Source organism: Gopherus evgoodei, chromosome 9, assembly GCF_007399415.2.
Source record: "Gopherus evgoodei ecotype Sinaloan lineage chromosome 9, rGopEvg1_v1.p, whole genome shotgun sequence".
NCBI lineage: Eukaryota > Metazoa > Chordata > Testudines > Testudinidae > Gopherus > Gopherus evgoodei.
The window spans coordinates 51606546-51630021 of NC_044330.1; the positions used below are offsets into that span (position 1 = coordinate 51606546).

The window sequence follows — 23476 nt, forward strand, 5'->3', positions numbered from 1 at the left end:
TAGTCTGCACCCTAGCCTGCATGCAATCTGCAGCTCCACCACTTTTTAGGCACCAGCTGCCACTAGATAGTTAAAACAGAGCAGATATTGTTGCTATCTGAAATAACTTGAGATGGACCTAACTAGTCAGCAATCTCTTGTCTGAAAAGATGGAGATGTGGACACTGAAGTCCTTTCTGCTTAAGGTCTACTTCACAGCACAAGTACTGAGGAAAAGTAAGATCTATCTTTAGTTATTTTGCCTGACAAAGGACATTGCTGTTCTCTCTGAGAATATTGGCTGTCAAGTGGTATCATAAGTTAATGCATTTTTGAGGATTGGAGAGAGCCCTGAGGGAAACCAGAATTATGAAAGGGTCTTTTTTTGTTCCACCACTACTACCCCTCACTTTGAACAGTGTACAAGTCTCCGTAAACAGAGCAAATTGGTATCTAGCAATTTTAACTAGTATCTGTGAACAATACATAGCATGAAACTTCTATGCTTAAATATCATATTCCTATTTTCAGATAAATGCTGACCTCCAGAGTATAACTTAATTTCTGACTTTAAAAAAAACACCCTGTTGTGCTAGAGGATACGGAGTCAAAAATAACGGCTAACCTTGAGGACTACCATCAGGCTGGCTGCATGTTGCTTTTGTATTTTCAATAGTACAAAGTCTTTGAAAAGCTTGTCTTCTAGAGTTTAAGGGATTACTGTTTTCCCAGCCAGTCAAGGATACCTGTAAATAAAGCCTGAAAAGGTTGATCATGTTGTGAATAACCTGAAGTGTAAACTATTGCATGCAATGATACTGTAGCTGAGAGTGCTTGAATTTAAAAAGTGAAAAAATCCTTCTGTAGACCAAATGTCTTATGGTCATCTTGTTTTTTGTGGTGGTTTTTTAAAGATTATGTTATCGCTAAATTGACGAAGACTGTACAAGGAGTTGCCAATCTAATTAAACTGCCACCCCAGCTGACCAGTAGGTATCTGAAGACATCCGTTTGTAATGGAGCTCAAAGTGCCGAATCTACGGATGAGGTTAGTGGGATTCTGGGCGTAAGATTGTTTCTAGCTGTAATGTTTGAATACATACAACACAAAATAAATGAATGGGAACAGTCTCCTTAGTGACTGTAGAGTTGGGTTTGGTCAAAGGTCATAAGGGCTAGTGGTGGCCTGTTACTTTTAAAATCATAGGTATTGCCTCATTCAAGTTTGAATCCTCCATTGGAGTACTTGTTGAGACTGAACTTCTGCTGTTTTACTCCTGGACATCTTTACAATATTTTAAATTTACATATTGTACTATCTGTTCTAGCCTCCTACAAATTGTGTTGTGATTTTGCTCTCAAGCTTGTTGTATTTGAAGAGTCCACATGCCTCCTGTCCTGGTAACTAATATGAATAAATATTTCCTGAATAAGTGGCCCTACTAGATACACTAGCTACAGGCATGTAGGTGTACACAACTGGTATTTAGGTGCAAAGTGTACAAAAGCTCCCCTCTACAGTAACTCCTCACTTAACGTTGTAGTTATGTTCCTGAAAAATGCGACTTTAAGTGAAATGATCCCAATTTCCCCAAAAGAATGAATGTAAATGGTGGGGTGGCAGGTTTGGGTTCTAGGGAAATTTTTTTGCCATACAGTACTATAGTTGGGAGGTGCCTCCACCTTACCCCACAAAGGCACAGCCCACTGGCACTGGAGTCAGAGGCAGGCAAGGAGGCTGAAGGTGCTGTAGGCTAGGAGAAGCACGTTGTGCCGCAGCAGAGGCAGCTTCCCCTACTCTGCAAGCACCAGGGGCAGGAGGGTCAACCCTCTGCCCGCTCATGCCCCTCCTCCCCCAAGCTGCTGCTGCTGCTCTCTCTCCTCCCTCCCCCTTACTCCACATGCTGTGTCCTTGTTCCTCTTCTCTCCACCCCCGCCTCCTGCCCCCAGCAGTCAGCTGGCTTGCAGGGTTCAGGAAGGAGGGGAGAGGAGTGAGGCCATCGCATAGCAGGCTCCCTCTGCCTCCTGAACACAGCAAGGCAGCTGATTGCCGTGGGCAGGAGGGAGATGCGCTGTGTCCTTGCTCCTCCCCCGTCCCTCCTGCCCCTGGCAATCAGCTGGCTTGCGATCTTCCAGGGCAGGAGGAGCGAGGACTCAGCATGCAGGCTCCCCCTTCCCTTCCCTGCCTCCTACCCGTGGCTAGGGTGACTAGACAGTAAGTGTGAAAAATTGGGATGGGGTTGGGGGTAATAGGAGTCTGTATGAGAAACAGTCCCAAAAATTGGGACTGTCCCTATAAAATCGGGACATCTGGTCACCCTACCTGCGGCAATCAGGTGGTTTGCATCAGTCGGGAGGTGGGGGAGGCTGTGTGCTGAGTCCTTGCTCGTGTTCAGGAGGGAGGGGGGAGGAGCAGGGACTTGGCACGCAGCCTCCCCTTCCCTCCTGAATGATGCAAACCAGCTGATTGCCGCAGGTGAGGAGGGGGAAGGTGCTGATCTGCAGGGTCTGCTGGTGGGGGGGAAGGTGCTGTGGGGGGTGGTGGTGGTGTAAGGGAGCTGATAGGGGAATGCCAGCTGACGACAAAGCAGGCAGCCAAACGGCTTCGACTGAAGCACTGCACAACTTTAAATGGAGCATGTTTTGTAATTGAGCAGGGACGTAAGATTGAAACAACGTTAAGTGAGAGGATGTTAAGTGGGGAGTTACTGTACTTAGCTTGCATGTCTGTGAGCTGGACTCTTAGATTTCTAGGTTGGACAATCTGGTTTATAGTCTTCTGCCTTATCAGCACCAGTAGGGCAATCCAAAGAGACTTAGAATGTTCTAGTCTGTCTTCTAAATAGCATGTAAATTTGCTAGTTTACACAAACAGTTTTGTTTTCAAGGAACAAGCTGCTGGTTTTAGGAAGATGTTGTTGTCTTGGAGACAATTGAGAGGAATTAAAGGATAGAACTCAGTTCTTTAATTTTATGTGAAGACTACTGTAAAGATTGTTCTCTTGCTGTAATTCTAAGTCTTTCAAGGATTAGAAAACCTTTATTCAAGATTATTTCTTATGTAGTAGTACCTCAGGGGATGAGTGTAAAGTCAATGGAGTTTGGAGCAAAAACTCCATTAAGTGAGATTTTTTAAAAGGTGCACATGTGGTCTCTGTGGGATCTAAAGGTGTTTTTTTTTTTTAAAAAAAGACAGTTTGTAGAAACTACAGAGACCTATGTTCTGCCAAGATCCAAACCAGTCAGTCTGGGTCACTGGATGAATAGCCTGGTTCAATTTTAATTAGAGTGAGTAGCCTGTGAGATTGCTTTGATCCACATCCAAATTGCATTTAAATGGTTCCTTGTTCTTTTTAAGACTTTTTCAAATTCTTCTGATTCTTCGACTGACAGACTGACAGACTCTGCACCTGGAATAGAAATGCTACAACTGGGTAAGACTGACAAAGCCACCGCTTTTTCTTCCTTCCTCTTCCCCTCCCTCCCCCCATCTACTAAAATGCCAAGCACATGGTATACAGCAGCATTAATACTTTCCACTTGTAAGATGCCTCTTGTGTAAGACTTTTAAAGTGCTTTATAATTCTGAATTGGTAAGAGCAGTACCTCTAAAATCTAGAGGATGAACTCTTGCTTTCTTTCCTGCTTCCTTCCATTGCCGCTGACGTCCAGATATTATTGTTGCAGCCATTTCAGCATTAAGTGTTACAGCCTTCTCTTATGATGTGAATCATTCCTGATGGCTGTGCCATTAGTGTAAAGTGTGCCTGGAAAACTTCCTAAGCAGTCTTATGTAATATATGATGAACTTGAAATAGAAAAGCACTAGTCTAATGGAGCAGTTTCTAGTCAGACAAGTGACTTCTTTTGTTGAAGTGGCTGCTGAAAAAGACAGACAATGTCCTAGTGTGATACTTAAAATCTTTTAAGTAAGTTTACATGGTGGCTTAACACATTAAACTAAAATTCACTTGTTTTTCGTGAGGCTTTTGTAAATACAAACTTCTAAGACTCTATCACTCCCCTCTCACAATTACTAATTTCTGGTACTTTTTTTCATAGATCAGAAAATATCTTGTGGCGCTAGCGTTTGTCCCAGTAAAGAGACAGTACCTATTTCTTGCAGGACTGTGCCTTGCCTGAGGTAAAATTCTTGTGGCTGTCTTATCCTCCCGTCACCCCAAAATTTTTAATCCGTTTATATATAGTAGTGCTTGGCTCTTTCCAAATGTGGAGTATTACCGGGCACTCCGCTGAACTGCACTATTGTCTCCTATCAATGTATTAAACTGTTAAACTTGTACAGCTCGACGCTAAGAAGTAATAAAACTAGTCCAAAAGGAAAGGTTTGGGTAATAAGTATGTAAAGGAATCTGTGAAGCTGGCTTGTCAGCAGTGAGTTCATCTTTAGGAGGAAAAATGTACATCAGACTCTTCAGGTGGGAGGGAAATTGCACACAAAAAATAGACCTAGGGCTGGTGAGAGAGAGCCTGGGGAAGAGCTGGGGAGGCAGAGCAAAGAGGTCTGTGGGAACCTTGCCAAGGCCAGAGGTGGCTGGGTGGAGAAGTGGGATCTGGAAGTGTGAAGCGGGGGGAGTTATGATTTGTTAGTTCTTGAGCTCTTGGGGACAAAGAAATGGGAGAACTTTGAAGGGGCAAATAAAAAAGGGATGTGTGGGGACAAAAGATTGGAGGCTTTCAGGGAACAAAAATGTCGGAGTTTTGGGAGAAGAGTGCATGGAATTTGCCGGAGTGTGGAATAGTATCTTGTTGGAGAGAGGTTTTAATTACAAGAAAATTGGGAAACTTGGTGTAAATTATCCAAGATATAATAAAGGATGGGAGTCACCTGGTTTTTGCATGAGGTCATCTGTTTAGATGACACTACTGGAACACTCTTGATGCCGTTTTCTCCAAGGTTTTAGAGATGGCAATAATTGGAAGGAAATGGGCCAGGATACTGTGTAATACTGCTGTTTGCCTCCCACCCCAAAACGAGGTTGAATAGTGTCCTTGCTGCACTCCTATATAAGATGATGCTAGTTCTACGGTACTGATCCCTGTGTTACACTATAGTGTCCCTGGGAGGAGTTGTTACCATGGGAGTAGGCCTCACGCCAGTACTGAAGCTGATGATATCCATGCTCAAATGGACAGAGAGTCTTCTGAATTGGTTCAGGATTTTGACTACGATGGGCTTGTCTCAGCTAGTGGCTCTCAGCTCTTTCAGCTGCATGAGCTGCAGTCTGGTCATAGTATTTAGTGCTAAAGAGGAAGTTGTGCTGCTTTTAAGATGGTTTGCAATAGGAAGTTTAAACTGTGAGCTGGCTTAGTGCTCCTAGTTTTTAAACCGAAACGTTCCCCAGAAAGCGGAGGGGAGCAGGGTATCAGCATGAAAACCTTTAATGGTAAAGAGGAAAATTCCTAAGGCAGCTATTGTGAACATGGGGTGCGGGTGGAGACTCCACCAATTATGTGACTAGAGCTCTCTTCTGTGAGGTGTCAGCTGTATGGCATACTTGTAACTCTATCACCCAAAATACCTCAGTGGCATATTGGAACATGGCTTTGGGTAGTTGTTTTCAGTCATACTGTAATAGGGTTTAATGAAAGAAGCATATGAGAAAATTAAAGATACAGGGCCATCTGAAGAAGTAGGAAGCACTGTTTTGGGGGGAGGCATGGCAAAGGAGAAAACATAATCTGGCAGAGCTTGCAGTTCCTGGAGCACCTCTTTTAGCCTGAAGTGTGTGCATGTAATAGAGCTTAAAATGGTATGTTGTAAACAGTCTAGTCAGTGTGCATCTCTTAGTCATTGTAAGAGAGATTTCTTGGATTTCTCTATCAAGTGGTGGTTTGCCCTGATTTTTCCACCTGACTGAAAGGCATTCAGAACATCCATACATCCTTATGAGGCTTAAGTCTCTGCCCTCAGCAATGTATGTATTTTCAAAAATATTGAGATGTAATTTGACTCAAGAAGGTTTAGGTTTTAGTGGTTAATAGTGTAATAGCTCTTCTTAACAGAAACCTCTGCAACACAAGGATGAGTAGCAAACACCATACCAAATCCATTCCAGAAGGTTCTTTTTCACGGGGATTGCCTGGTCAGGAGAACATGGCAGGAGCCACCACTTCAGATGCTGGCAAGCTGGTGAGGAGGCCTCACTGTACTGTGGAAGAGGTGAGTCCAGATAAAGACAGCTTTTGAAATAGGGTCAATTCATTTTTGTCACTTCTGAGTTTATATAATGGGGAGACCTCTGAGTATTGAGATGGCAAGATGTGAAATTGGATACAGTGAAAATGGTTTTTGAAGCATAGTCCTGAGCTGAGAAAATGCCTTGCAGTGAGACTTAAAGCTCCATCTATATGGCTGATCAAAAACATGATGATGAGGTGATTTCAGAGTAGAAGTATCTTTATGGGGGAAAACACTAGGTACTAAAAGGCTCTTCAGTGGAGAAAAGCATAACACGAGCCAATGGCCGGAAAACGAAGCCAAACAAAGTCAAATTAGAACTAATTCAGAAACATTTTAAGTCAGGGCAATTAACTGTGGGAACAAACCACCATGGAAAGTTGGGGATTCTCCATCTCTTAATGTCTTCAGATCCAGTCTGAATGCCTTTCTGGAAGATGCTTTTGCCAAACAAGTTGTTGGGCTCAATGCAGGGGTAACTGGGTAAAACGTAATGGCCTGTGATGTATGAGAGGTCAGACTAGATGATCTGATGGTCCCTTCTGGCATTAAACATCACTTTTCATAGCATCTTTGGGGTGAGAGCTCACCAAAAGTGGATTCCGCTTTCTCTCAACTTCAGTGAACATGGCAGTTCCACAACTGGAAATGGTAATGAGGGTGTATATATGTTTATCATTGACTTACCTGCATGTAAATGTGATAAGGATGAAAATTATACTCCTTGCTATAGTGAGCATGAGCCCATTTTCAACTTAACAGCAGCTTTGGTCATGTAGTTCCTGCTTAAATAGGGCTAACGATAAACTTCATGCGCTGTAACAACTGTGTAGTATGCATTAAATTACAGACTTCACTTTTTCGTGATAGTGGTTTTAATGTGGCTTTTTTTCCTCTCAGGGTGTACAAAGAGAAGAGAGAGAAAAGTACAAACTGCTGTTGGAACTAGTAAAGGAAAAATATCCTAGAAACTACTCCACTCCCATAGCTACAAACCACTGCAAGTAATTTCACGTTATATTCCAGCCTTTTTACTAGTAAGAGTGACTTCTTTTGCGAGGCAAGGAAGGACATCAGGTCACTCTTTTAATGGGCACTCTGGTTGTTGTTGTTGTTGGAAACATTTGATAAGTTTGTTGCAATCAACAAAGTTCTGTTGATGTGATCCAGGACAGATGCTTTGGAACAGACCTTTAAACCTTTTGAAATGCATGCAGTTGTGGATACTAAAGTTTTATCTGTGGCCTTCTTCTTTTTTTTTTTTTTAAATAAAAGACCAGCCCAAAATATTCAGCTGAAGTGTAGAAAAGGTGAAGAATCACAAATTGCTGTGAGTGTCTTTCTCCTCCTCCTACCTTTTTTCTGCTTCCTATGTTGTATCTGCACTAGGAAACTTCCTGCTCCTTTTTGGGCACAAGTGTTTCCAGTGATATAATTTCTACTATGAAATCCTGTAAAGTGCTATACCACAGTGTTATAGGATTTCGGGACTTATTTTCCCTTCCATTGAATATTTTTTACGAATCTTATGCTGCTGATGTGGAATGGACATAGGCTGTGAAGGAGCTAATTTTTGGCCTTAACACAGCCTGTTCTGAGGCCTAACTATAGATTAATGAATACGTGATCTCTTCTGACTTCATAAGAAATTGTCACTTTATAGTTTTTGCAATAATTTTTCAATCTGTGGTAAGGCTGAAAGACCATGGCAATCATGCATACAGACCTGAAGTTCTTGAAGGTGAGCTGCAAAGGCAGGAAAACTTGTCCATGCCTCTGTGTTGTATGAAGACCTTGAGAGGTCTTTAAAGAGAAGTTCCTTTTCTGAACAGAAATTCAAGTTTTGTCTATCTGTTCTTCTTGGATGCTGAGGCTGTCTGTGAGCTAAGGGTTTGTCTAAACACAAGCTATTATATTAGTATAAAACAGGAGGAGGAAGTTTCTTAGTGCAGATACAACACAGGAAGCAGAAAAGAGGTAGGAGGAGGAGACACACCGACAGCAATTTGTGATTCTTCACCTTTTGTACACTTCTTCTGAATTCTTTGGGTTTTGTTTTATACCAGTATAGTTAAGTGAAGGTGGTGCATATCCTAGTGTGGACACATTTATAAAGGTTAGTTTGTGCTTAGACCAGTATAGCTGCTTTTTCTTATGAGAGGGAAAATTAACTATATCTGTTTAAGTACACTTTATACCCTTATACCTGCATCTACACTAGGGTGTGGTACTACTTTAACAAATTAGTAAAAACTCACGGAGTACCTTAATGCTCTAGAACTCGGGCTTCTCTAAGATCACAGTAACAAATCCAGACTTCCTTCTTTTGGTATTGGAGAAATTAATATGTATATTGTACAGACAACTGCAAATTAAAAGAAAATAAATGTTTGATTAATTTTGATATATTTAAACGATGCAGAAAACAGTATTTCAAATGATATAATGGAATACTTAATTCCTGTTCTCTGGACCTTTAACTTCACCAAGTGAGCAGGCCACTGAAGATGGTCAGAAGTGTCTCTCCTTTTTTTATGAGACCTTTAGCTTAGGGTATGTCTGCACTTAAACTGCTACAATGTCACAGCTGCAGTGCTTGCTGCGCAGACATTGTCTACACTGGTGGGGGAACAGGGCATGATGAAAACATCTTGTCATACAAAAGGAAACAGAATGGCTACTCAATAAAATAATACTAAGCCTGTTTAAAAGAGATACTATTTCACATACTATGTAAAAAGCCTGTGGAATTTGCTCTCAGAATCGAAGTCTGTGTGCCGCCCCCTCCCCCCTTTTTTTATTAGAATGGACATTCACTCTTGGCATAGTGAAAAGTAATTATGCATCAGGATGTAAACGTTGCGCAATTGACTAGTTCCTTTTTTCCTGTGTGTGTGTGTGTAAGCACTGCTGGAGCTGGAATATTTCCATTAATGCATCAGCTGGCCCATTCTGGTTTACCAAATTCTCTTGCTTTTAACAGTGATCACTTCTAGCATTCTGTACCACATGGTTGTGTAGGAGCTATAATCCATTCCTTTAGAGGATTCCATACAGTGGTGACTGACAAATAGGATATGTATGGGCTCCTTTGAAAGAAATTCTGACACTTTTTTTTTCCTAAATCTGTACCAAAGTTCTCAAGGTTGCCTCAAGGAGCCAGTGAAGACTGGTGGCCACATGGAAGAAAAATATGGAGTGAGAGTGCCTCCATTTGTTACACTAAGGAATGGTGAGTGTGTGTATGTATCACATACATATATTGCATTACGTGCAGATAGACATAATCAAGGTGGGCTTATTCTCCTCAATGAGTCTTTTAAATGAATGCAGAGTTAAGTTTGCAGTAGTGAAATTGCAGAGGTTGAGACCGATACCTTAACTGTGCTTTTCTGCATGTATTAAGTTTAATTATATCAGACTTGTCTATATGCAGTACATTAGCCTTTAATAGTCCTATCATGTCATATATAAATACATGTCAAAAGTTGTTACACCTCTGTTTGTTTGCTATTACTATAAAAGTTGTTACTTCTGTTTATCTATCTTCCTGTGCAGAACAGCTTGTCTAACAAGTTGAAAGACATAATGCTTAACTTTAAGGCCCTTGTACTATGTTGGGTGGGCCAATTAAAATTATTGCTTTAGGAAGGATTGGTGGGATGTTGCCCAGGCTGTACTCAGTAAGGGTGGTGAAACGCTGACCTCCACTGAGGAGATCGTCGAGAGGTTGAAAAAGCACTTTGAGGACCTCTTCAACACAATGGAACAAGATTAGTACTAGCAGTTGGGTCCTGGAGATTATCCATCAGAGATACTCCATACAGTTTCTCTCCTCCTTTGCTCACAAACCCCCTTTCCAGTTGTCATTCTGGGACCCACTCACTAATTGATTCCTGCCTCAGTACCTAGAGAGAGAGTTCTACTCCCCATATTTCCTAATTCTCTCCCTCCCTCCCCCCCGGCCTCCCCTCAAAAAAGATGGAGGGTGAAGACCCATCCTGGACCTTCAACAACTCAACGTCTTTATCAGCAAGGGATGTGGTTTGTGACTCCTTGTCATGAAGGACCTATATTTCCATTTGGATGTTCACCCATCCCACAAGAAGTTCCTGTGTTTCCTGGTGGGAGAGGAACACTATCAGTTTTGGGTCCTCCCCGTTGGACTCACTACAGCACCTAGAGTATTCACAAAAGTTTTCTTTGAGGTAGTAGCCCAGGTGAGGCACCAGTGCTACATGGTGTTCCCATACCTGGTAGGCCGATCTTGTAAAGAAGTCATGTCAGTGACCGCATCTCTTCAGTAATTTTTTGCTACCTTAGGCATTTTGTATAAATGAAGAAAAGTCTGTTTTGTCACTCACAGGGACAATAAGTTTTATAGGAGCACAGATGAACTCCATCTCTGCGAGAGCATTTCTGCCTGCAGATGGATTTTGCATGATGAACAACCTGATTTCCTACATCATTCGTAAACAATGAAGTATGGGGCACCAGTGTGTGTCACTGTTGGGCCACGTGATTGCATGTACCTATGTGATGCTATTCACCAGACTCCATTTGTGTCTGAAAATTTGTCTCCACTAGATTTAGCAGCCAAATTGGCACTGCATTGACTCCAAATGACTGTTCCTGCCAGAGTTCTCACCTCCCTCTCCTGGTGAGGACTTTTCAGCCCTCCCATATCAAGATTGTTTGGGTTCCACATAAAGCAGACAAGACGCTTACTTGTATTTTTCCTGAAACCCCTCGCTTATTTTGAATACAAGAGACTTCAGTCCCTTGATATCAGGTGCACCCTGGCATTCTTCCTGCAAAGAACCAAACCCATTAGAAAATCTGACACTTCATTACCCACGCGGTCTCTGTGCTATGGCAAGCCATATCCTCTCGGAGGATTTCTAAAGTTGGTTTTGAGATGCATCTTAGAATGCTACAGAATAGAAAAGAAAAATCCTGTTCCTGGGGCATTACAGCTCATTCCACATGAGCACAAGCTGCCTCCGCAGCATCCCTCAGACATTCTGCTGCAGGCCTCTTGCGGGGCAGCAACTTAGAGTTCTGTTCACACGTTCATGACCCGCTACTCTCTAGCCCAAGAAGTATCTGCAGGTGCAGCTGTAGGAGTGGCAATACAACAGGCATTTCTGCTGCCGCCTTCTTTGCACCCTTCTCTAGTCTGAACACTGCTAACTAGTCACCCATGTGTGGAATATACGTAGGGACCAGCATTCTAAGAAATGGAGGTTGCTTACTTTAACTGGAGACTCTTTGAGATGTGTGGTCTCTATCCGTATTCCACCACCTATTCTCCATCATCTCAACTTTGGATTTGATTGGACTGTTGTAAGAGGAGAAACTGGAGAGGTGTGGACCCACATTTCCTTTCATGCCCTTGGTCAGGACCACGAGGGGGAGCTACAGACATCAGCTAGAAGAATTTCTGGACTTTAGTGTATGCATACCCACGTGTGGTCCCTATCTGCATTCCACATCTCGAAGAACCTTCAGTTACAGTGAGAAACCTCCATTTCTCTGGATATGATCTTCAACGAGCTTATCTGTTAGCTCTGCAACTTCGTGTTAGTGATTGGCTAATCAAAAAGTCATGTACAGTATAACCGGCAAATCTACAGTTTTGAACCTAATTAGTTGACTTTTTGTTTTCAATTCATACTTTCTTCTCCTTCTATGCAGGTATCAGAGGTGCTGAAACTCGGGGCCCGCTCTGGTCTCGGAGAAGTGATGTGGGCAGGTACAAAATCTCTCCTAATTACATTCCTCCATGTTCGGCTTCCACCCTCTGGTATTTTTATGTTCGTATCTGGGGGGGATAAAAATTCATGTGCATCACCTGCAGATGCTGCTCCCTCTTTGGAGGGGCTTGGTAAATTATGGAACATAGCTATGTAATGGGCATCTCATGCAGGATGTGTCGCACTATCATATTGACAACACACAAGCACATCATAGAATCCTGGAGGGAGGGGAATTAAAGCAGGGCATTTGGATAACAGGGTAAGGGATAGCTGTAGCTCTAGAAAGCGACGAAAGCAGTGCCCAGCCAGCAGTCAAGGCTTATAGCACTGGGGACGGAATGTCTCCTCTATCACTCCTTGTGTGAGTAGAGTTAGAAATGTATGCAATTAGCTGTTTGGGAGGAGGAAGTGTCAACTCGCTTGTTCCCACTCTGGTCTACAGAAATCCTATTGCATAATATTAGAAAGACAAGGTGGGTGAGGTAATATCTTTTATTGGATCAACTTCTGCTAGTGAGAGACACAAGTGTTCGAGTAGCACAAAGTTCTTTAAGTCTGCGAAAGGTGGTACTTACATTTGGCTGTAATGGAGGATGGAACAGATTGTTTAGCATAAGGTAGAGTGGCCCATTAACACCTCTGCAATCATAGGACGGGGGGTGCGGGGGCTAGTGGGTTACAGGTTGTTGTAATAAGCTGTAAATCCAGTGTCAGTTCAGTCCATGATTTTTAGTGTCTTGCAGAATTATGAATTTAAGCCCCCAAGCTTGTCTTTTTGTAAGTGTTATGCACAGGCTTCTTTTGAGGATGAAGACTACTAGGTCAGATATAGAGTGATTGCTTTGTGAAAAATGTTCACTCACAGGTGATAGGTTATTTTTGTAGTTTATAATTTTCATGTGTGATTTCCACCAACTTCAGCATCCACCACCTGTCCATTAAACTCTTTCTGGAGTGCTTCCACACTAATATCAACTTCTTGAACACCACAATCGGCTTCAACAATGGAACCTTACAGACAACCATATGTAAGAAATACACAGATCACCACCTTCACCTTCATAGATCTGGTAGCCACCCTAAACACACCCAGAAATCTGTTTACCTACAGCTATGTGCTCAGATACCACAGAATATGCTCTGAGGAGAGACTGGGATATACACCTTAACAAAATCAAAATCACCTTCATCAAACAAGGACATTCAGGAGAGAAGTAGATTGCATTGTGAAACTGGACACCAGTTTATTCTGAACCTTCTTCAATACAGATATAAAACCTCCTCTGACCACAGACCCCTAGTAGTCACCTACCGCCCCGCGTTAGAACCAATATAGGAGATCCTCCAAAAACAACCCAGATTCAGTAGGAAGCACATCCTGAAAGGTCTTTTCTGAACCCTCACTTCTGGTCTTCAAACAACCCTCAGCTTCTCCACGCTCATAATCAGAAGCAAGCTCCCCACAGACCAACACACCCTGGCCACCAGGGCAACACCAGACCTTGACAGAAACAGACGCAAAACCTGCAGACATCTCCACTGCTGCAATGATGAACACCTCTCACAATGCACCTTGGATCCTACACAGACCTATCGTAATGTGGTATACCTCATTAAATGCCCCAATAACAATGTGGACAAAACCAAACAAATCTATGCTCTTCAATGAACTCATGCAGGAAATTTATAAAAGAGGAAAAACATCCTATCACTTGTGGCTGAAGATAAGAACTGCCATACTGGATCAGACCAGTGGTCCATCTAGCCCAATATTCTGTCTTTTGAAGCATGTGGCATTAGCCACTGTCAGAAGAAATGAATAGAACAGGCAATCATTTAGACTTATGGATTTTACGGTCAGAAGAGACCATTATGATGATCTAGTCTGACCTGCACAACGCAGGCCATACAATCTCACCTATCCACTTGTATAACAAACCCCTAACCTATGTCTGAGTTATTGAAGTCCTCAAATTGTGGTTTGAAGACATCAAGCTACAGAGAATCCTCCAGCAAGTGACCTGTGCCCCATGCTGCAGAGGAAGGCGAAAAACCTTGTGTGATCCATTCCCTGTCGTGTCCACTCCTAGCAAAGAAAAGCTGGGGATGCTCAGAGTATGGTGTTGCTTCCCTGACCATCCTGGCTAATAGCTATTGATAACCCTATCCTCCAGGAACTTATCTAGTTCTTTTTTGAACCCTGTTATAGTTTTGGCCTTCACAACATCTCCTGGCAACAAGTTCCGCAGGTTGACTGTGCATTGTGTAAAGAAGTACTTCTGTTTGTTTTAAACCTGCTGCCTATTAATTTCACTGGATGACCCCCTAGTTCTTGTTGTTATGTAAAGGGATAACTAACATTTCCTTATTCACTTTCTTCATACCAGTCGAGATTTTATAGACCTCCATCATATCTCCTCTTTGGGACTTTTCAGCTTGGAAAGGTGGTCACTGTTTTTTAATCTCTCCTCATATGGAAGGTCTTCCATATTCCTAAATATTTTTGTAGCTCTTCTCTGAAATCTTTTCCAGTTCTAATCTATATCTTTTTTGAGATGGGACAGCCAGATCTGCACGCAGTATTCAAGATGTGAGTGTACCATGGATTTTCATAAAGGCATTATGATAGACAGAAAATACTTATTCTTTTTCTAATGGTTCATAACATTGTTAACTTTTTTGACTGCTACTGCACATTGAGCAGATGTTTTCAGAGATCTATCCGCAATGACTCAACTCTTTTTTTGAGTAGTAACAGCTAATTTAGACCGTTTCATACATGTAGTTGGGATTGTTTTCCAATGTGTGTTACTTAGCATTTGACATTTGAATGTCACCTGCTGTTTTGTTGCCCAGTCACCCAGTTCTGTGCGATCCTTTTGTAACTCGTCATGGTCTGCTTTGGACTTTACAAAATGACTCGATAGACATTCGCTATTTTCCCCCTTTTCCAGATTATTTGTGAATATGTTGAACAGCGCTGGTCCCACTACAAATCACTGAGGAGCCCCACTATTTACCTCTCTCCACTGTGAAAATTGACCATTTATTCCTGCCCTTTGTTTTCTGTCCTTTATCCAGTTACTGATCTATGAGAGGATCTTCCCTCTTTTCCTATGACTGCTTACTTTGCTTGAGAACTTCGGTGAGGACCTTGTCAAAAGCCTTCTGAAATTCCAAGTACATTATATACACTGGATCACTGTTTTCCACTTGTTTGTTTGACCACCTCAAAGAATTCTAGTAGATCGGTGAGGCATGATTTCCCTTTACAAAGCCATGTTGACTCTTCCCCAACACATTCTGTTCATCTGCGTGTCTGATAATTCTGTTCTTTACTATAGTTTCAACCAGTTTGTCTGGTACTGAAGTTAGGCTTATTGGCCTGTAATTGCCAGGGATCACCTCTGGAAACTTTTAAAAAAAATTGGCATAGTAATAGCCATCCTTCAGTCATCTGGTACAGAATATGATTTTAAGTGGCAGATTACATACCAAAGTTAGTAGTTCTGCATTTTCACAAGGTAAGGTATTTCCAACAGAGAGAGAGGGAAGTATTATTACTGTTATACAAGGCACTGGTGAGACCTCCATCTGGAATACTATGTGCAACTTTAGTCTCCCTTTTTTAAAAAAAGATAATTCAAACTGTATCGGGTGCAGAGAAGGGCTGCCAGGATGATCAGAAGAATGCAGAACGTACCTTATTAGAGGAGACTTAAGGAGCTTTGCTTGTTTAATCAAAAGAAAACTGAGAGGAGATATGATTGCTCTCTTAAAATACATCCAAGGGATAAATACCAGGGAAGGAGAGGAGTTATTTAAGGGCCAATGTTGGTACAAGAACAAATGGATATAAACTGGTTATCGACAAGATTATGCTTGAAATTAGACAAAAGTTTCTCACCATCAGAGAAGTGAAGTTCTGGAACAGCCTTCCAAGGAGAGAAGTGGGGACACTAATACCTAACTGGTTTCAGGACTGAGCTTGATAAGCTTATGCAGGGGATGGTACGATGGGACTCCCTACAATGGCATGTGACTCATCTGTGACTGCTAGTAGCATATATCTTCAGTAGCCAGAGATGAGACACTAGATGAGAACAGCTCTGGATTACTACAGAGAATTCTTGCTCAGGTGTCTGACTGGTGGGTCTCACCCACGTGCTTGGGGTCTAACTAATTCCCGTATCTGAGGTCAGGAAGAAATTTTTCCCCAGGTCAGGTTAGCAGAAACCTTGGGGGTAGGGGGTTGCCTTCTTCTAGAGTGAGGGTTCTCCTGCTGGTTTAAACTTGAGTAAATGACGAATTCTCTGTAACTTGCAGTCTTTAAATCATGATTTGAGGACTTCAGTAATTCAGCAAGAGGCTCTGGGCATATTGCAGGAGTAGATGGGTGAGATTCTGTGGCCTGCAATATGCAGGAGGTCAGACTAAGGCCAGAAGGGACCATCTTGATCATCCAAAGTCTATGAATCTGAGTGGCTGTTTGAATAGAAAAGCCTTCTGTTTGTATGCATTGTGCTACAAAAGTACAAAGCTGTACTTCTATAAAACATCTGGGGTGCCTAACCTGGATATCGACAATCTTCTCACTCTAGATTGAATTTATCTTCTAATGTATTAGATCCTAAACCCACTGTACAAGTCGTCTTTTATATATGGGTCCCTTTTTAAAAAGGAGACTTGGATCAAAAAGAGATGCAAGAACTTTTTCATTTTGGAGCATTTATACTGATAAAAGTAAAACCTGTCGGTGTATAATTCCTTGCACAGTAACATGCTGCACTTGAGATGCTGCATAGTTTTCAAGGGTAAGCCTTTTTCAGTAAGGGTAGCAGCTTCCCTAGCAATCCTATAAGAGTCAAGTAAACTTATTCTATTCACCCACTTTAAGGCCATGTCTGCACTACAGTGGCACAAGTATGATTTACCGTATTGTAGATGCTTCCTACTTTGACAGAAAAACCTCCTTCTGTCAATGTAGGTAATCCACCTCTCCAGGAGACAGTGCTAGCTCGACAGAAGCATTCTTCCATCAGCCTAGCTGGATCTACAGTGAGGTTAAGATCGACCTAACTCTGTCATATAGGGAGTGAAATTTTTAGACTTGTAACTAGGTTGGCCTAACTGTATCTTGATGCATACCCTTCAGGTAAACGAGTGCTTTCTTTTTGTGAGGAGTGTTTTTCATTTATATTACAAAAGACTTTTCAATTCATGATTGTCATGCATTATATCTTAACTTTAAGCTACATCTTGTATCCTTATTTTAGCCATGCTTTGGTACTAGCCCCAGTCCTCTACTTTTGGTGGGTGTTTCCAGCTTTTCCTTCCCTTTGCCTTTCTTCTTTTCCCCACCTTCATTCCCTCAAAGTATTGATTCCAAAGAACTCTTGTTGTTCTTGCATGTTGGCCAGATTCCAACCCCACAGAGAGCCTTTCCTAACCCTCCCCGCACACCCCTGACTCATTACCCCACAGGTAACTTCCTAAGTAAATATCCCTAGTTGTGAAACTCTGCCTGTTTTTGTCTCTAAGATCTTGGACTTCAGCAGAAAATTCACAAGAGCCTGAAATGACAGTTGGGCAGAAAAATGAAGGGGTAAGTTTGGAAGCTCCAGCTTTTTTCCTCTTTTGAAAAATGTGATGTCCTGTAACTAAACTGTACGTTCAACCCTAACTGTGCATTTCCATACTTGCACATATCATTGAATAATGTGCTTAACCCAGTGGCATATGGCTTTTGTGGGAGTGCGGTCTTTGAGACTTACAGAATATAGTGATGGTGGAAGACCCCTTGTGATTCTGGGCTCTGGTCAGTATGCTGCATCTGCTCAATTTCTCTTCTGTCCATCTTGGAAGTTGATGGGCAAACCCTCAAACATGTAGCATTTATTGGAATGTATCCACATCACTGTAGGATACACTATTGCATCATCAGTCCTTTCTGAATAGATTTTGCTGTGCTTGCATCTCCTCCCCCCCCCCCGATTCTTGTCTCTGAGATTTGGCTTGGTGCCACAGTTAAATTTCCAGTTTGTAAACCAGGTAAACCTTTTTTTTCCCCTAATACTAAGGTTCTTTCAGGGTTGCTGCATTTTTTAACTACATTTTAATTTTGATTTTTTAAACTAGAAATACAGCACCACTCTGCTTTATACATAGTTGTTTATGTTCACCTGTATTTCGCTTGCTGCACAGGTGGGAAGATGAGTGTGTCTAAAATCTATTTTTTTAAATAGGCTAAGCTGGGATATCAGGAAAACATACACGGTCTAAAACAGAGAGAAGTACCAAGCTTGGATACAAAACTGTCTTTATTATCAAATAAAACCAAAAAACCAAACCAACTTTGTGACCCTTTAAAGTGGCAAAGAACCTCCCGAACATAAACTGATGCTATAGATCTCCACTTCAGTAGACTTCCGATAGTCTCATATGACCTTCTCATAAACAAACTAGAGAAATATAGCCTAGATTAATCTTCTAAAGGTGGGTGCCAACTGGTTGAAAAACTGTACTTTGAGTAGTTACCAATGGCTCACAGTCAAGCTGGAAGGACATATTGAGTGAGGTCTTGCCGGGATCTATCCTGGGTCCAGTTCTGTTCAATATCTTCATAAATGATTAGGATAATTGCAGGGAGAGTATACTTTTTTAATAAAATTTGCAGACAATACTAAGTTGGGAGGGGTTGGAAGTACTCTGAAGGACAGGATTAGAATTCAAAATGATCTTGGCAAACTAGAGAAATGGTCTGAAATAGGATGAAATTGAATTGGGACAAATGCACAGTACTGTGCTTAGGAAAGAATAATCAGTTGCACAAATACAAAATGGAAAACGACTGCCTAGGAAGAAGTACTGCAGAAAAGGCTTTGAGAGTACTGGGGGATCACAAATTAAGTCAACTACATAATACTTTTGTGAAAAAAACCACCCAATTATTCTGAAATATATTATCAGGAGTGCTGTAAGCAAGACCTAAGTAATTCTTCTGTACTCCTCACTGATGAGGCCTCAGAGTACTGTGTCCAGTTCTGGTACTAAGCTTTGGGAAATGTGGAAACTTCAGAGGTGAGCAACAAAAATGATTTAAAGGTCTAGAAAACATGATCTATAACAGGGGTAAGCAACCTTTCAGAAGTGGTGTGCCGAGTCTTCATTTATTCACTCTAATTTAAGGTTTTGCATGCCGGTAATACATTTTAATATTTTTTAGAAGGTCTCAGTCTGTATATTATATAACTAAACTAGTGTTGTATTGTAAAATAAACAAGTTTTCAAAATGTTGAAGAAGCTTCATTTAAAATGAAATTGAAATGTTGATCTTATGCTGCCGGCCTGCTGAGCCCGCTGCTGGTCTGGGGTTCTGTTCACCTAAGCTGGCAGCGGGCTGAGCGAGGCCTGCAGCTGGGACCCCGGCTGGCAAGGGTCCAGCAGCCAGAACCCAAGACCAGCAGCAGGCTGTGCGGGGCCGGTGGCTGGGAGCAGAGGGCTGGGTATGTGGGGGGGCGGGTGTGCGCAGGTGTCAGGGCTAGAGTTGTTTGGGGGGTGGGAGGAGATGGAGTCAAGCACAGGGCTTGGTGTGTATGAGGGAGGTACAGGGCTCAGGGCAGAGGGCTGTGTGTGTGTGTGGGGGGGGCGTCAGGGCTCAGGGGAGAGGGCTGGGTGACTGCCCCTTAAGAACTCCCAACCTCCCCACTCCTTGTCTCCTGACTACCCCCTCCTGGAACCCCTGCCCCCCAGGACACCGCCCCCTATCTAAGCCTCCCTGTTCCTTGTCCCTGAACTAGACCCTACCCCCTACCTGTCCCCTGACTGCCTTGACCCTTATCCACATCCCCAGCCAGACCTCCGGGACTCCCATGCCCCATCCAACCGCTCCCTGACAGGACCCCCAGAACTCCCAACCCCCCACCCGATCCCTGCCTGCCCCAACCCCTCTCCACACCCCTGCCTCCTGACAGGACCCCCAGAACTCCCAACTCATCCAACCCCCCCCCCAGCTCCTTGTCCCCCGACTGCCCTGACCCCTATCCACCCTCAGCCCCCAACAGACCCTGGGACTCCCATGCTCCATCCAACCCCCTCTGCTCCTGGAGTGCCCTCTCCAGAGACCCCCGCCCCTAACCACCCACCCTCCCCATCCAACCCCCTCTGTTCCCTGACTGCCTCCACCCCTTATCCAACCCCGCCAGCCCTGGACCCCTTACCATGAGGCTCCACACAGAGCCAGACATGCTGTCCCATGGGAGAGCACAGCCCCGCCCTCAGAGCACTGCGTGCGGCGGTGGCAGAGCTCCGGTTGAGCAGGAAGCATGTCTGCCTCCCCGCGGAGCCAAATGCTGCCCCGCGGGAGTGCGCAGCCCCAACCCACAGAGTGCTGCGCACGGAGGCATGACTCCAGGGGAGGGGAGAAGGCAGGGGAGGGGCTGGCAGCTTTCTGCGCTTGGCCCGGGAGCACGGACCCCATGGCTTGCTGTGCCTGGAGAGGGGCCATTTGCCCACCCCGTGTGCACGGCTATGCTTCTGCTCCCTTCCCCTGCAGGGGGAGTGGAGGACAGCGGGCCGGGCTGGGCAGGATTTTTTAATGGCATGTTGGAGTCCTGGCAGGCTCCAGCGTGCTGTTAAAAATTGGCATGCATGCCATAGGTTGCCGACCCCTGATCTATAAGGAAAGATTTGAAAAATTTGGTTTTAGTCTGGAGAAGAGCAGACATAACAAGAACATATTCTTCAAGTATGTAGAAGGTTGTTATAAAGAGGAAGGTGATAAATGGTCCTCTGTATCCATTGAGGACAGGACAAGAAGTAAAAACTTCCGAACTTTAAGGTAACGGTAGTTAAGCACGAGAACAAATTTACCTAGGGAGAATGTGATATCCATCACTGGAGGTTTTTAAGAACTGGTTAGACGAACACCTGTCAGATGGATACTTACTCCTGCTTCAGAGGAGGGGACTGGAATAGAATGACCTATTGAGATCCCTTCCACTCATACATTTCTGTGATTGTCTTCCTGAGTCTGAAAGTGGCCTGAAACACTTTCCTCTCACCTACTTAACTGCAGTGGGTTAACAATGCTAAATCCTAACAACTTTAGCCTAAAGTAGTGGTTCTCAATCTGTGGGTCAGGACCCCAAAGTGGGTCGCAACCCTGTTTAATGGGGTAGCCAGGGCTGGCTTAGACTTGCTGGTGCCTGGGGCTGAGACCAAAGCCTGAGCCCCACTATCTGGGGCTTCAGCCTTGGGCGGTAGGGCTGAGATTGCAGGCCCCCTGCCTGGGGCTGAAGCCCTTGGGCTTCGGCTTCTCCTCCTCTCCCCCCCCACCAGGTGGCAGGAATCAGGTGGTCCCCCCTGTTGGGGTCGTATAGTAACTTTTTTTCTTTTTTTGTCAGAAGGGAGTTGTGGTGCCATGAAGTTTGAGAGCCCATGGTCTAAGGCATTTGTAAATTGGTACATTTAATGGAAGTGTTCTCAATCCTAGCAATACCTCGCCTGACTCCGAATGAGAGCTAGATTGAGTGTTTTAATTTAAGTGTGGAATCTGATGGTCGGGAATATGTACTGAGTGCTTTCATTTGATATTTGAATAAGACTGTCATGCTATGCACTGCAACAAATCATAACTTCCTGTTTATATGCTATTGAGCTTCCTTTTGTATAACAGAGATGGCTGGAGGCTGACCTGTCAAAGGAGATGTCAGTTCGGTTATGTCTGGGCAGTAGGAGCTCTGCTGTAGCCAGAAGGCCAACTGCACTTGTGGTGAGAGAACAGAAGTGCCCAGGCCCAGAGAAGAGTACAGAGCGCCTTCCTGAGCTCACAGAGGTATCATGCCTTTTTTGGCTTTCTGGTTTGGAGAGGTGAACTAAAATGGATGGAATCATTTGGGCTTTTTTGCAGGTTCTTTTTGTGTGCGCATCTGATATTAGCTAATGTACTGAACATGTTCAAAAGGGATCAGGGATTCTAGGTGCCTCTTCTAAAGTAAATTTTTGTCTGCTAGTTGTACCTTCTAATCACTTGGAACCAGGCCATTCTTGCCAATCCACTGACATCGGATTTTCAGGGAGCTAGCAAAACAAATGGATGCTTTTACTCATTCCTTTATAAACTGCCTGATTACTTTCTATGCGTACCTTGGTAGATGCTATAACAGAAGACAATGGCATTTTCCTTGTTTTAGTTCAGCTCAATCAAAAATAGAATTTATTTATTTATTTTTTGGTCCACAAATCAAAATCCATCTTCCACCAGCAATGAAACTAAACATTACTTAGACTTCTCTCTTTGCATCCATGACAGCTCTAGCAGTGTGTATGATCAGATACAAAATAGACTTCCTAAATGTCAGTGTAGCCTCCAATACAGCCCACTATAATGTTCCCTTTCTTTCCCACTCAGATGTGTCTGGGAGAATTAGGTTAGTCTTGTGGTGACCTTTGGCACACAACAAATCTAGACTCTTGTAAACTAAAGGTGAGAAATGAGTTTGAGCTGGGCTGATAGAGCATTCCCCATTTCAGTTAAACCAAGTGGTGGTTGGCTGACTGCTGAGGATCACAAGGGCCACAATATTGCATGGAGGACAGGTGGCTTTCTCTTTGAAACTCTACTGTTTTTATTGTCCTTTCTTCAGCTGTGCTCTGTCTGCTGATGTGCGTGTTTTGCATTTTTCTATTTCTGCATGATACCTGTCTCTTCTAACTGAACTGCATTGATTGACTGTGAAATGCTTGCAATACTGATTTTAGTGTTTACTGAATTCTCTCAAGCCTCTTAAACTCTCATTGTCCCTTTTAATCCGTAAGAAAATGACAGAACTTCCAAACCAGAGCCAGTGTAAACATATCCATGGTTCTGTGCTGGGATAATCTGATAAATCAAAATGACTGAAGCGCCATTTAAAATAGCTTAAAAGTGTAACCATCCAAGTAAATAGCATGAAGGCAGGCATCTGTGTGTAGTACCTTAGGCTTAATGTACAAACTTCACAGAAAAAGCTACCAAAGCTAACAGTCCTCTGCTCTGAAACTAACACTGGTATCCTTGGCCTCCCAGTGTCACTGTATGGTCATGCCCTTCCTCCTTCAGCAGGCTTAATTCTCTACTGGATTTCACTTAAATACTTTTTTCAACTTAGTGTGATGCACCAGTTGCTCATACACCCTAGTTCAGGACTTTCTCACAAGTCACATTGTGGAATTGCTCATTTCAGGACATGGAAAGAGAAATCACTAATGCATTAGGCCATGGCCAGGAGGATGAGATCTTGAGCAGTGCCTTTAAATTAAAGGTCACCCGTGGGGATATCCAGACACTGAGGAACCATCACTGGCTCAACGATGAGGTAAAATTAATCCAGTAGGAATGCTTGTGTTCTGCATGCATATATATTAAAATGTGCCCACAACTTTCTCTGACATTAAGCTGTTGACAGGCTTAAGTTTCTGATCCATACCTCAGTTCCTATAGGAATATCCATAGGCTTCTGAAAGCTGGACCTTTAAGAGGGAACAGTACTCCTGA

General features: G+C 43.2%; 1 protein-coding gene across 2 annotated transcripts in view; it reads left to right on the forward strand.

Moving 5' to 3' along the window:
* SENP2 (SUMO specific peptidase 2) overlaps positions 1 to 23476 on the forward strand; it is a 45713-nt gene that overhangs the window by 16949 nt on the left and 5288 nt on the right. For both annotated transcript variants that reach the window (XM_030574650.1, XM_030574651.1), the window contains 10 exons: positions 894 to 1027; positions 3338 to 3413; positions 4042 to 4123; positions 6007 to 6163; positions 7082 to 7185; positions 9319 to 9413; positions 11879 to 11936; positions 17482 to 17545; positions 21617 to 21775; positions 23166 to 23297. In XM_030574650.1, coding sequence (XP_030430510.1) covers positions 894 to 1027; positions 3338 to 3413; positions 4042 to 4123; positions 6007 to 6163; positions 7082 to 7185; positions 9319 to 9413; positions 11879 to 11936; positions 17482 to 17545; positions 21617 to 21775; positions 23166 to 23297 — 1061 coding nt within the window. The remainder of the gene's footprint in view (positions 1 to 893; positions 1028 to 3337; positions 3414 to 4041; positions 4124 to 6006; positions 6164 to 7081; positions 7186 to 9318; positions 9414 to 11878; positions 11937 to 17481; positions 17546 to 21616; positions 21776 to 23165; positions 23298 to 23476) is intronic.